Source organism: Homalodisca vitripennis, chromosome 4 (genome assembly GCF_021130785.1).
Source record: "Homalodisca vitripennis isolate AUS2020 chromosome 4, UT_GWSS_2.1, whole genome shotgun sequence".
In the NCBI taxonomy this organism is placed as follows: domain Eukaryota; kingdom Metazoa; phylum Arthropoda; class Insecta; order Hemiptera; family Cicadellidae; genus Homalodisca; species Homalodisca vitripennis.
This window is the reverse complement of record NC_060210.1, coordinates 94,339,124-94,354,520: the sequence shown is the minus strand read 5'-3', so window position 1 is coordinate 94,354,520 and position 15,397 is coordinate 94,339,124. Positions and strand designations below refer to the sequence as shown.

At 34.7% G+C, this 15,397-nt stretch overlaps 1 protein-coding gene across 1 annotated transcript in view; it reads left to right on the top strand.

The window, feature by feature from the left end:
* Positions 1-450: 450 nt before the first annotated feature.
* Positions 451-15,397, top strand: part of LOC124359789 (cadherin-87A) — a 97,685-nt gene continuing 82,738 nt past the window's right edge. The window contains exon 1 of the mRNA XM_046812819.1: positions 451-971. Within this exon, the coding sequence (XP_046668775.1) occupies positions 967-971 (5 nt within the window). The 5' untranslated portion in view covers positions 451-966. The remainder of the gene's footprint in view (positions 972-15,397) is intronic.

Genomic DNA, 15,397 nt, shown 5'->3' with positions numbered 1-15,397 from the left:
TTGTTTGATTATTGTTCAAGTTCTCCGGCAGAGATACATTATAGAGAACAATCAGGATAAAACTAATAAATTCCAAAAATGTATCACAAAAAATTAGTAAAAACGTTAATAGATGTAATCCAAAAAGTGAATATGCCCATCAACTTGTATTAAAACAAAATTTCCTTTCGGTTTGAATCTTCAATAATAAGCTGTAGTTAACTCTTAACTTATGTTGCTGTCAGTTCAATGCATTATTTAGATATAGGTATTGACATTTATTTAGAGCACCCCCTAAAGTTATGTCACAGTATATTTTGTTACGAGTTTCAACTACTATAATATCATAAAATGCAGCTGTAAATATGAAAATTTCTTTTGGGTTGTACTTTTTGTTGGCTACACTGAGCCCAAAGTGATGTAAAAAACATTCCTTACTCTCCTCCCCCGGCCCATACTTTTCTACCAACACCATTCACCAGCAGCATGAAGTCTGTCTGTCAGTTCAGTTGGTTAGTTTGCGAAGTTGTGGTGAGATTGTTGTGTCGTCTGTTGACTTTGGATGTAGTTGGTTGTTTGTTGTCAGAAGAAACTCTGTATCCGAGTTATGCCCTCTAAATATTATTTTTCTTGAAACTATGCTTTGATTTGTGCTTGAATTGTTTTCGTGATTATGTGTACTAAGTAATAACAAATTATTTTCGAAAAACTTTGTGACGGCACTTTTAGAAACTTTATTGTGTTACTAGATTATTTATGTAATAGGCCTACTGGATGAGAGATAAGATTTTTTTTAATCGAAGATTTTTAATAACGCTTTTAATTTAATCTCAACAAGCAATCTAAAATAAAAAATACAATTAAAAGTGGGTGTGGAAGTGTATTACTGTTGTGAAAACACCTTATAGCTTATTATATTTTAAAGTGTCAAGTTCTTTGTGATAATAATCTACTCAAAATCTTCATTGTGTATGCCAGCAATTATTCATGAGGTAAGTTCAATTTTAAAAGTTACTGTACAGGGGTAGGGTACGATAAGCGGACCTGGTTTTTTATATCGATACCAGTACCTAATATTTGGATCTCAAATCCTAGACTATCAATCGATACAAAAGTATCTAACTTATAGTCCTCAATAACAATCACATGTTTTAAATTAAAATATGAATGTAATATTTACAGTGATGAAATAAATTATTATAACCAAAATTAGGAAAACTGAAGACGACCATATTTGCTCCTCTCACAGTTACAGTTGTTTCTTTCCCACAAATTTCACAATCTCAGTTTTTCGGTACGAGTCCAACATGTTGAAGCCACGTAAAACACGTCTTATCATCTTTCAAAGCAATGTCGTGTAATTTTCTAAAATTGACTGCCATTTTTAGTAATCAAATGTTACTTATGTAAAATTGAAATATTACCTTACGCGTAGGGCCTATTATTTGAAAGTGTTTACAGCTGTTGATATAGATTATTTAAGTTAATTATTCAAAATAATTAATCAGTATCGATTGATTATATCGATGGTTATGATTGAGTAGTATCGTTTGCCAATTTCGATATAAAAACCGGGTCCGCTTATCGTACCCTACCCGTCAATTTGATTAATATTGTAAGTACTATCGATTAATAATTACTAAATGTAACACAACTAATACTGAAACTGTGTTGAGTAAAATAAGCGGACCCGGTTTTTTTTTATATAGATTAGTACAATCATCGATCCTTAATATTCATTTATCGAATACGTGTTTATATATCATATCAACATATCTATAGCCATAATCAGAATCATATTTTAAATTAAAGTGATAATCGTATAAATAATAAATGAGCTTTAACAATCAAACAAATGATTAGAACTGGAAATTGGAAAAACTTATAAATAATAATGAAATAATAACAATATTAAAAAACATTTATAACAGGAAATACGAAGTATGCGTAATTATTTATATGTTTTCTCTTGTATAGCAATAATTAACCATTTTCGAGAAGTTGTTGAAACATCTTCTCTGGAAAACCGTACTTCTCTTCTGCACAAATACTCATAGAGATGATCTGCAAGCAGGTCGGATGATATGCCACATTTTTGAAACTTTGTTTCACGGTCCTCCACAAGCTTTTGACTGTCTGTTATTATCTATAAAATAAAATATGTTTATTACATGAAAAAGTGTTTATAGTTAATACTAGTTAGTTATTGTCAGTATCGATTAGTGATATCGAAAGTTATAATTGAGTGGTGTTGTTTGTCAATATCAATGTAAAAAGCCGGGTCCGCTTATCGTAACCTACCCCTGAAACTCTTAATGACAAGACTAAATTGAGTGTGAGCTTCCAATGTAAGGGTTGTGACATGACTGGCCAAGGGTATCTAGGCGTATTGGTCACATTCCCACCACTCATCCATTAGTGGTTCACAATACCCATGATTATGTGTTTTAATAAATACCTTAAAATTATTGGTACTTTGGTATTATCTGGAGGCCACTATTTTTGGACGAGTTTGAGTTTTTCTTATCGAGTTTTTCTTATCAGAGTTAAAAATAAATTACAGTATTAAAAATATAGCTTATAATATTATAGCTTATAATTACAATCAATGTTGTATGTATATAAAATTTGAAGAGCTTACTCTTGAAAACTGCTGTGTTAAATTATACAATTATTTTCCTGAAGCTTGATGCTTCCAAATTTTATATTGTGGACATTGCCATTGATAGAATTAGAATACTTAATAGTATGAAAATATCATGAAAAATGGTGTTTCTCACTATCCTTTGCTCCTAAATGACAATATTACGAATCACTGTAGGAGTGTAAAATTAGCAAAGGTCCATGTTTTTATTAGACTAATTTGAATTGGACTATTAAGAATGACAACTAGTTGTAATCAATGTTGGCATATACAACTGTACTAAATCAATAACAGTATATAATCTACTCACAATATAGAGAGTGAGACACTGCCTACCTCTGCTGTAATGTTATGACAGGCTGGTTCATTTATGTAGTGAACAGTAGTTTCATCTCAACTGCTTTATTGTTAGTTAATAAACATTTCATTACTGTATGACTGGTGAATTGTATAAAATAAACCTCTGAATAAATGACAAACTCCTACACAATGCTAGGGATCACTCTTTTTTTTTTTTTTTAGAAAAACGAGCAATGCAAAAATTACTGGGTTTGAACTTAGCACGCCAAAATTCTGGGAAGCTGTACTGACCAAGTGGACTTTACCAGGTTTTTCTCTCCAGTTTACTACAACCCCATAAGGTCACCACACTGTAGTCATGGCTTCAATCTTAACAGTAGTTAAATATAGTGTAGATGGTAGCCTAATTATTTAAAATTACATTACATTTTTAGTTTTTAGGCTTAGCTAGCTTATTAAATTTTAAAAAGAACACACTTTGCTCTAATTAATCTAAGAAAATTAATCTTAAATCAGGTATTACCTGCTGCATTTTTAAAACAGTAACATAAATTATTTACTGACAATGATGTAGGCTATTTAAATTGTGATATGAGCTTTTTTATGTTAAAAAATAGCTTCATTTGACTGTGGAGATGAAACTTTTTTAGGTGAAAAGGAAGGTAACAATGGTTTTCATTTTTTGGTTCAAAATATTGGTTTTGACAATGGAAGGATTCTTAATGTATCAGCATTTTTTTCAGACGTTTCCCATTGTTAAGTGATATATTATTTCTTTGAAATTTGTCCTTATTAGTTTGATTAGGCTGCTATGATGAACATCTTTATGCAAATTACTGTAATCAGTTAAACATATTTAATGGATCACATCGTTCTTGCTGACTTTCATTTTGTATTTAAATACTTTTTACAATTCACCTGACTGGTATTTGTATGTGATATTGAAGAGTTGTTCTGTATTAATTTAAATGAAGCTTCATGCAAAACTTTAAAATCTTTAGATAAGTTCATTTTCAAGATATCGTGCAGACAGGCAGAAATGACATTTTCCAGTCTCTCAAGTTGTAGCCCTTTATTTTCTTTGGCTATGTCTTCAAGTAGACACAAAAAGGACTAATGACACCCTACACAAGTTTCATGTTACCACTTAGTACATCAATAATTTACTGTGTCTTGCAGTGCAATATACGAGGGTGGGTTGATAAGTTTGTTAAAAATAGAATAAAATATTGTTTTAAAGGCAAAAACTCACTTTATTTCTCGACATAGTCTTGCAAGGCTTATACACTTGGTCCAGCGAGTTTCCAATTTTTTCAACTCATTGGTAAAGTAGGCTTTGTCAAACTCTGCAGAATATTCTGTCGCAGCGGCAGACACTTCTTCATTCGATGAAAATTACTTTCCACCAAGCCAAATTTTTAAGTTTGGGGATAAAAAGAAGTCACTCTGAGCCTAGTCTGGTGAATAGGGTGGGTAAGGAATCAATTCGAATTCCAAGTCGAGCACTTTTGCCATTGCGATAGCCTGGCAACAGTAGTTTTTAATTGTACGCTATGTGGGCTGGAGCATTGTCCTGGTGAAACAGTACCTTGTTTTTCAATGAGTTCCTGTTTCAAACGATCCAGCAGAGCAGCATAACGGGATCGAGTTATGGATCTGCCTTTTTCGAAATAATCTTAGGATTATACCCTGGAAATCCCAAAAGATAGGGGCCATCACCTTTCCAGCTACATAACAGTCTTCGCCTTCTTTGGTGCACTCTACACACTCTTTGTCCATTGTTTGGACTGATGTTTGGTCCCTGGAGTGTAATGGTGGATCCAAGTTTCATCCACAGTTATGAATCTGCGCAAAAAGGCCCGTGGATTGTGCCTGATAAGTGTAAGATTCTGAGTATTAGAGTTGTTTTGTTTCTGTTTTTGGTGCAAAATGAGCAGTTGCGGCACCCATCGCTCATTCTTGTCCAGTTTCTCATGGAGGATGCAATGCACTTGTTCAGTTGAGATGCCTGCAATGTTATTATAGTGCGATATCTCGCGAAATTTTAATCTTCGATTACCATCATGCATGGTTTCCTGTGTGGTGACTTCAATGGCCGAACGGAGCGTGTTTCATCTTCCATGCTTCTCTGACCATGTTTAAACTCATGGATCCAAAAGTAAATGGTGAATGTTGGTGCAGAACCCACATGGACTTCATCCAACTGAGATTTAAGCTGTCCAACCCTTCAAATGAAAATATTTAATGACTGTACGAAATTTGTTTTTCTCCATCCTAAGGAACTAACTACGCAGTTATCACTCCAGCTGGCTGCCAACAATCAACCTATAACAGCTGCTATTCAGAAATTGTTGTAATATCTGTGCAAATACCAATAACAGTGCAGGTTCTGAAAATTTCCCTCTCTTTCATACAAATTTACCAGAATTATCAAACCGCTCTCGTATAGCATAAAAATGATATAAAATGGAATTTTAAATTATTTTAAATGTAATAAATAGAATTCATTTTATTGTTGTGTACACGTTTTAACATGTATGACAAGGTCAACTAAATGCGTATATTGCATGGAAAATTAATAGAATTTTGAGAGTTAAAATTAAACAATTTGCTATTAACAATATAAGGCCAATTTCTTAAATATAATTTACTAGCAGTTACCCGCTGCTTTGCACCCAATTTTTTAGGGTTTGCACATGTAAGAGCACTTCTGGTTTGAATGAATTGTATTTCTGATGCCAATGTTGAGTTTGCCTTCTTGCTACAATCAAGAAAATGCGTTAAAATGTTTATAATTATGGCCATTATAATTTACTTCGTTCTTATAATGTTTTGTTCCGTAGTTGATTTTGTTTTGTTTTCTGATCAAGAATATATCTATATATTCATACATATATCACATATCAGAAAAGCCTGCTTATGTCAAAAGAGAACTAAGGTTGGTTTTATATTAGTATTTACATTCACATTATATGTTTTTAAATATTTTAGAACATTTAGAGCTGGAATTGGTACATTAGTAAAAAAAGCCAGTCCAGTGAAATTTCATCTAGCATAGTTGTCGACTGTTTTAAAGGGAGTCTTCGAAGTCTAATTCTGAGCTTCTTATGTTTTACAACATTTTCTAAAATAGATTGGTACTTACCTAATTGCTAAAATCTAAAATGGTGTGAAGAATTATGTTTATTATTTGTAGTATAAATGTAAATAAATAGAAAATAATAAACAATGTTTACACAGAACAGTGGATTACATTTGACAGGCTCATTCATATTACACAATTTTAGAGATCAAGGTGGGATCTTTCGCTACTATTAAGATCAGTGGGTCATAGCCCAGAGGGATTTTTGAAAAAAAAGGTCTATATTCATTCCAAGAACTGTAAGAATGTCCATGTAAAATATCAGTACAATCGGTTGAATAGTTTTACATGTGAAAACAAAACAAACAAACAAAGGCAATTTCGCATTTATAATAATTAGGGTATGAAGAACTCTCTAACTTTGTAAATACACCCCTCTACAAAATGTATCCTTTACATCGCATTTAATATTGTTCCACTGAGTTTTAATAAAAATTGTTATCATAGTTTTGATATTGTTTTTGTAGGTTCACATGGGCTCATGTGCAGTATAGTGAGTGAGTGGTCACTGATGACAATGCTATTACACTTACCATAGATAATGGTCTCATATATCAGTGTAAAGTTAAGATATTTTACTTTTCTTGTATTATACATCTTTTGAGACCCCCTTTTATATGGGGAGTGTGACCAAACTTATTAATATATTTTAGTTTTACCTCCAGGTTTAGACATTTTCTAATTGCTATTATACTTTTTTGTCCTTAGGAATTAATTCAAGCTGGTTGGACAATGTAGGCCGAATTATATTTTGAAAACCACAAACTTTGTTTAAACTAAGATTAAGGTGAGATAAATCAAGTTCAGAAATTGATAGGGTTGAGACTAAACCATATTCCTGTTCATCTTTTGTTTTTAAACTATTTAAAAATAGAACAGTCATGATGCTGGCAACTTTTTATTATTAAAAGTTTAAGCTATAAAACTGTTTGTGTAGAATTTAAACAATATTGCCAGTAGCACTGATCTTTGAGGAATTTCCAAAAATAATGGTAAATGAGTAAAGTTGGTTAGTTACTAATATATTAATTTTAATGTGTAAAATAATATTTAAACCACTTCTGCATGGAATGACTAACTTATGGAGCAACAGAATAAGTGACGTAGTCCTAGGCCTCAGTCAGAGCCTAGTATCATATGATTATCTTCAGTTTCTAAGACAATTGCTTTTTGATTTTATTTTTAGTTTTGCGTTAGTTGTTTTGTTTTATTTATGACACGAGAAAAATAATGCAGCACAATAGAATTCAAGAAGCAATAATTATTCTCTAAACCTCTTTATTCTATACCACTTTAATTTCCAAAGCTATACGCACATTCACACCACGTTTTATTCCAATGAAAACTTAATCCCATATATACGTTTGTCACCGAATGGTTGTATTAAAATTATCATAACATTGTTATTAAAATCTTTGTAATGTAGTAGCCCATTACTGTAGTTGATGAACATAATCTTGGAACATCTCCACACAGATACTCTGTTTTCGACCTAATAACAGAAACTATTATGTGTAGCAAATCTTAGAATAAAAACTTGTGAGTTTATCTTTATCAGTTGTTTATCCCAAATGTTACATATATGTAAGTATATTCAAAAATTATTTTTATCTTACCGTCTGTGAATGATAAAAAGTTCTACTTTACACGCAATAGCAGAAAAGCCTACATGTAACATTTGTCTGTACGAGTTTTGCTATAAGTAGCATTTATCATATAACTTTCTATGAAACCACTGTTCATAAATGCAGCCTAATAATTGCTATAAAATTATGGACTTTTGATCATATTTAAATTTTCAAGGGCACCTAAGACTCAAATCACTAATGCGTTACGAATTGTTAAGGTAGTGCAATCAATTATTTGTTTTGAAAATATTTTTTATGATAAATTCACACCCCTTTAAGATAATTTCTCTGAATGAAAAAAAATTCATCACTCCAGTGATATTGTGTTTTAGTTATAAAAAAATGATTTAGCCACGAAAAAGTATACACAATATAATTAATTAAAAAATATAATTTCCTTCATAAATGTATTAAACATATGTCACTAGCCGAACGAAGCTCATGTACATAGCTGTAAGCATTTGCCATTTTTATCTTCAGCCGTTTTTATTTGGGCCTGATTATAAAGTGGCCCATAATTTCAGGAGAAGTGATAAAAAAATTTCTACTATTTCGTATTCAGAAAAGTTATTTTAAAGAGCTATTAATGTAACATAAGAAATAATTTTACAAATCCAAACTTGATCACCTTGTATTGATGAACATAGAAGAAAGATGATGACCATTATATTGAGAATGGATTAAAAATAAGAGTTTTTGAATGTTATATCTTCTCGTACAGTATTTAAGTTTGGCCCATGTTGTTTTTTCATAGTTTCTGTCATGACCAATACACCACCACTGGCCCTCTTAATGTTGTGGTTGACTAATTAGGATTACCAATCAAAAAGTTTTGACGTAAGCTTTATTTTAAATGAATCCGAGTGGTTTCTAGTCACACACCAGCTGGTCTAGATCTGTTAATAAATACTCATTAGCACCCAGAATAGACTATTCCTACTAGAGAAACACGTCCTATCGACTTCACATTAGTGGTCGCCGGTGTCAAGGCGGTAGTACAGTACAATGCGCACGTAGCAGCTCCCGCCGCCGTACGTGGATGGATGCTGCCCGCTACTTTCACTGGCCGCCGCGGCCGCGGAGAGAAGGAGGCACAGAACAATGGTGCCCGTGCATTGTTTGGTAATAGCGACTACTACTTGCTTAACTCCCCCTTATACTTAATTAGCACGCGAGACTGCCTGAGAAGCGTCGGATTACTTCTATTGAAGAAAGCTCAACCGGCGACACGCACACCGCACGCTACGCACGTCTTCGCGATCTGCCCGAGGGCCCGTCATTGACCTCTACATTTTCAATTTGTATTTTTTTCCGTAATGGCCTACTCATTACAGAAACATTCTGCGACACGTATACAGGATGTATCTAAATTGTATTGACAAATTAGGTGAACGTGTTTATAACAACGAAATTTGGCAAAAATATTCATTCGGCCGTAAGTTTTATATCGCTTTATTCAGGGATTGTCCGTACATTTTGTTCTGTTTAAAAATACGTAATTCGTAAGCTGTATGGTTACATATTCAATCAGCCTATTTCAATATACCTGAATACAATAAAGGCTACATTTGTAAAAGTTCTCTTTCACAATATGCATGTGTTGTAGTTAAGTTGCCAGTGAATGTAATATCGCTCTCGTATACATATGGTACAACATCCTTTTATGTTGGTGCGTAGGTTTGCCAGACTCACGACTGCGAGAAATATGGCAACGTTGCAGAGGCGTGAGGTCGGATTTTACCTCTGCCCCTCCCTCCGCCTCCGTGGTCAGCCTTTGGCAATTCTTTTTTGTTTCGCTGCCACTAAACTCCCGAACTTATTCGAATGCACAATTGCACAAGGAAATAATCGATTTCAGCCGCATAAACGTTTACGTCAACTTATTCACGGAATTATTTAATTTTTAACTCTACAGGCGCTTGTGAATAGTATTAATTCAAAGCTTCTGAGAGTATGGGTATATGACGTATATCAAGAGAGATTTATTTTATGTGATACGCTTCCTGTAATTTTATTGGTTAACGTTTAGTGGTTTATTGTGGTTTTGTTTCACCAGATCAGACTGACCGTCCTGCGCTTGAAAATATTCAAACTTATTATTAAATCTATAACTTCTACAAAATGACTTCATAAAATGTATTGCCAACTTACTGAAAATATAAACTAACAATTAATTTCATATAATTAAACATCCGTGCTGTGTACTTAGTTTAATATATTTTTGATTTCTGTGTATTCCCGTTTCTAACATGGTCCCCCATAAGTCCTATTGTAAAATGATCTGTACTAAATTCAAAGTACTGCAATGTATGAAGTACTTTAACCCCTCATTCTTGGTCTTAAATTACAGGTAAAGTCTTTTTTATGGAAGTCGGGATACATTTTGTCGTATTATGTTCTCGGTTTGCTTTTGTATTTAGTTTCATATTCAGACAAAGCCAAGTTGAAAACAATCTTAGACACACTCTTTGTAGAACATTTAAAAAGTCAATTTCCGAGATTAGTCTAAAACGGAGCACTTTATTTACCAGGTGCCTAGGTTTTTGAGCGGTAGTTGGCGACCCGATTGCGGGCGGGGTCGGTATCTCACGGTCCGTGGTCGCGGTACACCGATCGGCCTGTGGACCATCGCGGCTTTGTGTTGTTTGTGAAACTGTGACGTGAGAAGATTCCCGCCAACAAGGCTGTCTGGTGTCGATTAAACATTGTGATAACGATGTACACATTTCGTACAGCCTCGTCTTAAACAGTTATTACGGGTATTTACACCTGCTTCATCTTCATTGGCTGTCTCGGCCTTTTAATTATTGGCGCGTGTTTGGTGAACCCTGCAATTAAATTACTAATCTTCTCGCGTGATTTCCATATCAGTCGTTCAATACATCTTTTTCTCATATTATTTTCTTAATTTCGCGTTTTCCTTTCCTTAAATCCACTCCTAAAATCAGTGTATGCTTCATCGGTTTATACGAGTAGTTCTCTCTCTCAAAGTACTTGGCCAGTGCTTGTCCCATTTCTTTCATCAGTTTAGTTAATATACCTGTATTTTATTGTTAGTTCAATCGGTATTTTTAATTACTCTTTCAGTGCGTAGTTACTGTACTACTCGACCATATCTGCCAAAATTGCTTGTCAATGACGTTTTCTCAACCTTACTCGTCCATTGCGTGTTTGTTTTATTCGTTCAAGTCATGTATCTTCCTCACTTACATTGCTCGGTTAATCGTCCCATCTCTTACTCTTAAATTGATTCATTCAGTGTGTGTTTCTTTGTGGCATTTTCTTCCATTTCCTTTCTCCGGTTGGATTAATGGGTTTTCTTCCTTTTTAATGCTTGTTAAGTTTTCCTTTCTCTTCAGTTACTCTTTCAAGGCGTGGTTCTTGTTATACTTGATTATATCTCTCATTCTACAGGTTCAATTTGTATTTACCTCAAAGTGCATGATCAATGTGTACTTCTGTAGTGACGAATATTATGTTTGTTTATTGAGCCTGACTTGTTCATTGTGTAGTTCCCTCAATAATTACTCGTGCAGTGTAAGTTGCATACTTATAACGTGTTGTTGACAGTACAGTGGTTTAAGTTTATTTGTTGCCCCAGAGTTAACAGTGTATGGCAACTATTGAATTTCATCATTCGGTGAGTTTGATTTTTATTATGTAACTTTTTCATTCACGGAAAAAATGTTACTCTTGGAATATTTATGTCGTGTATACTGATTAGGTTATCTAAGCGTTGCTTCGGTAAACCCCCATGTTTACTTGGGCGCTTTATCACAAAAGACACCGCCAAAATAAGGCCGGGTTAGTCTCTTATCTGGTTTATGGCATGGTAAATCTAACCTGTCGGAATTCAGCTGTCAAGCGAAGAAAATTTCCACTTCCTCTTTCTTTGTAGTTTATAATATCACATAACAAAACAGATTTGTTGGTTAATTTAGTATTAAAATCCCCAACAGTAATTAACAAGAAAATTATTACTCTTTAATTTTAGTACCCGTATTATTTTCTTATACATGGAAGTGGACGTGCACTTTAATGTCAAGCAATCTTCCGGAGTTCTTTGTGACATTTATTCTTTCAGATATGGATTACAATCCAGACCAGAGTTAAGTACTAAGTTAGAGTGGAATACGTCCAGTGAAGTAATACTTTAACTAGTGTTATACCTGTTCAGTTCATTTATTGCGACTATTGTAACATGTTCCACAGACGTTGTAATCTACAGCAAACGGTTTTTCCAGCAGGGTGACGCAGCTGATGAGCGAACAACCGGTTTCTACTAGTACACGGATGTTTCCAACTCAGGATCTTGTTTGTTATTTGTGTTTGTAGAACTGACCCAGCCAGAATTTTATACCACTGTCTCATTTTATGTATACTATTTTCCGCGTATGTGCCATTAATAAGCTGCCAGAAGCGACTCTCCAATGAGCACTAAAGAGGGCTGTTAACAGAAGCTACTTACAGCATTATCACTTATCCTACTATAATCTAATCTAATCAGAAATGAAATGGCATATTTTACTTAATCTTGCCTTAAACTCAAAACTAGCTTAGCTATCCAATATAGGCTACTTCAAAAAATTTAGATAAACAACTTTATCTATCCTCACATATTTTTGGTTGTATACCGAATGTTTTATTTATTTTTTACTTAACCAGCAACCTAGAAGGTCAACATGAGAGGAAAGGAATGAAAGGAAGTAATGCTGATACTTATTTTGGACTCAAGCAATTCCGGTAAGTGGGAGATTGGACGGAGCACCCGATCATCTTGTCCCGGATAAACTAACCTCCTAGTAAAGTAATCAAAGCTGAGCTGCTTCATCTAAAATAATAAACGTAGCTGTATCTTTCATTCATGATAATAATCCTCCAACTAATAAATAATTAGTGATAATATTCCTCACTTCATTAATAAATACCAAAGGTGTACGTCTTTAATAACATTTAAACTCGTTAAACTTTTGAAGAAATAATTCTGACATTTGACAAAATGCCTATGAATGAGCAATGTAGTTGCCTATCATTTGTCTAAATGTCAGTAATTTAAAGAATCTCTAGGCTTTTTCCAATGAAAAGAGTAGTTCTACAGTTTGAGTGCTACATGCACGTTTGTTTCTAAGAGCTATGAAAGGTCAGAAAAGCGACGTTATTATAGTAGGATACTGCATGTAAGACTGAAAGTATTTGCGGAATGGGGTCTGGTAACCTACTGGGCCACGTAGACGAGGTGTGCTGGCATTATGCAGGCAGGCTCTTTCACCGTATGATATCAGCGTGGCCGGAGGCAAGGCCGGTTCAGAACGTGGTATCATCGCGGTCCGCCACAACCCGTTCCTCCAGTTGTCGAGTGTTGCTGCTTCCGCACTTCGACATCTCTTCCTCGCCCCACCCGCGCTAGGGCCTTCTTCCTACGTAATTACTAGTCTATTCATTAATCATAGGTCTGTGGACTATTGTTTTAATTAGTTTAGTTCGATTTCAGACAGCCAATACAATGAATAGCTCAGTTCAATGGCATTTGAGCTCAAATTATTCGAATCTGTTCTGAGTCAAAGTTTTTTGACCTAATGTCTGAACATTTTTATTACGTATAGTTAATACCGGAGCATTTGCAGTAGGTATGGATTAAGACCTAGTAGTTCTAATTCACAGAGAATATGAGTCCACGATCATACGTGTTGAAACGTTGTAACATGAAGAGTTAAGGCAGGACAGTCTAGCCCAGAACCCTCGAGCTAGCTGTGGTTCTGCAGTCGCACCCAAATTTCATTATCAATTTGATAACATTGACAGTTGAGGGGCGTCTCTATGAAGCCGGACTAGTTATTTGAAAGACCCTCCCCCAAGTGTTAGTTCCATCTTCAGACGCCTTGCTAGAAGATTTTCTAGGGGTTTCCCAAACAATATCCAAGAGGTACAACTGTCGTCACAAGTAAGGAGTGGCATTTAGCTTTCCTTCCAACTTCATTATTACTAATCTATCCATTTTCACAGTGCTTAAAAACTACCTTTCAGAAGATTCTGCTTATTACATCGAGAACATTTCCGGTTGTTGATTAATTGCGACACAAACTACTTCCGATGGAGTACAATCCCGTTTTTTTCGCAAACGCTCTCTTGCTTCCACCAGTTCATCCTCAGTATTGAATGATTGTCGCTATTCATTGCCGCTATTTTCAGGTGGGCAATCACTTGATAGACTTGCAATAGTTAATATGTACCTGAAATCTTTTCTTACCCTATCAATCGTGTAGCATTCACTTCAAACATATCCAATTGATCCAACAACTTGTCCATATATTTTACATACTGGAAACATGATTAGGAACACAATTGATAGACACTCATTAACCCTCAACAAATTACTCATATTCCAACGTCGAAATCAGTGCATCTTAGCTTGTCTCTTTGCACGCTAACACAACATCCAACCAATTTGGTTGGGCGCAGCCTTTCTGAGGTTTTTGTAGACCCTAATTTCTTTTAGAAGACAATTGGCCGTAGTTGCATTTTGATCTATTCCTGGTCTCGGGGAGGTTACCTTTATCTCCTGTCTAATGTCTGGATCTCGCGGTACCGACACCAGACCATTTATTAACTCTTGTGTACCCAAGTCTAATGTGAAGGACCATGACCGTTAAGAGAGCGTTTGTTGTTGATTCTTGTATTCGATGCCTTTCCCTCGCCTGTAAAAACTAAATTGCACTCTATCGGCGTCTCTGCATGGACGTGCTCCCAATTACTCCACTTCTCAGCTTCACGTTGATTTTCAATGCTTCGAGGACCTCGGCAAATGTATGAAAGAATGCATTCCATAACTGTAAGATTATCTTATAAAGGCAATTTTCTTCGTGTTTAGAGTCTGTTTTTGTTTTTTCCTTGTGTCTACCCTTCTTCTTTTTCGTGACAAGAGTGAACCCTTTCCATATTATCTTTTAACTTTTCGTCATATATTTTTTTTGGAATACCACTCCTTCCTTATTTTAACTATTTCCACAATGACGTCTTACTTCTTTTAATTCTAATGAACTTTATGGAGGTGCCATTATAGTGGTCGGTATCTTTTGTGTTAATGACGGTGTAACTCGCAGTCATATATCAGATTCTCTCTGTTGCACTACTAAAAATATTTAAAATGTTTCATTATGTTTTGGCTAAACGATGTCTTTCTCGCTTCCAAACTGATGCCACCGCCCGCCTAGAACCATGCATTAGTCACCTCTGTAACCGGCTCCCTTCGGAGTGGCCAAAAAAATGTCACTTCTGATAATGATTTCCACTGCGTGCCGCGTTGTTACCACTACTCCAACAGCTTTTTAACCTCAAGTTGTGTTTTGATGTAAACCTTGATATTTCAATTCTTCTGTGTTACATACTACCCGTTCTCATGTTATGTCGATATCCTTTGTTTGGTCTTACCACTTTACTCACAACTATGTCCTTCAGGTTTGATAGCAAAAACGTTTACTTGGACTGCAAGTGTTTTATTTTCGAGGGTTTTCCGAAGACAAATGCTTATGCCAGAAACCATGTCGTCAAATGGAGGCGGGTTGAGAGATAAGCGAATATTCGTTAACCAAGACTTGATTTTATTAATGTGAAACAACAACAAGTAAAGATTACTTAGTGTTTTGGTTTATTTGAACTAAGATTTCAAATACGAGTCAAGAATCAAAATATAAATGAATGTTTATA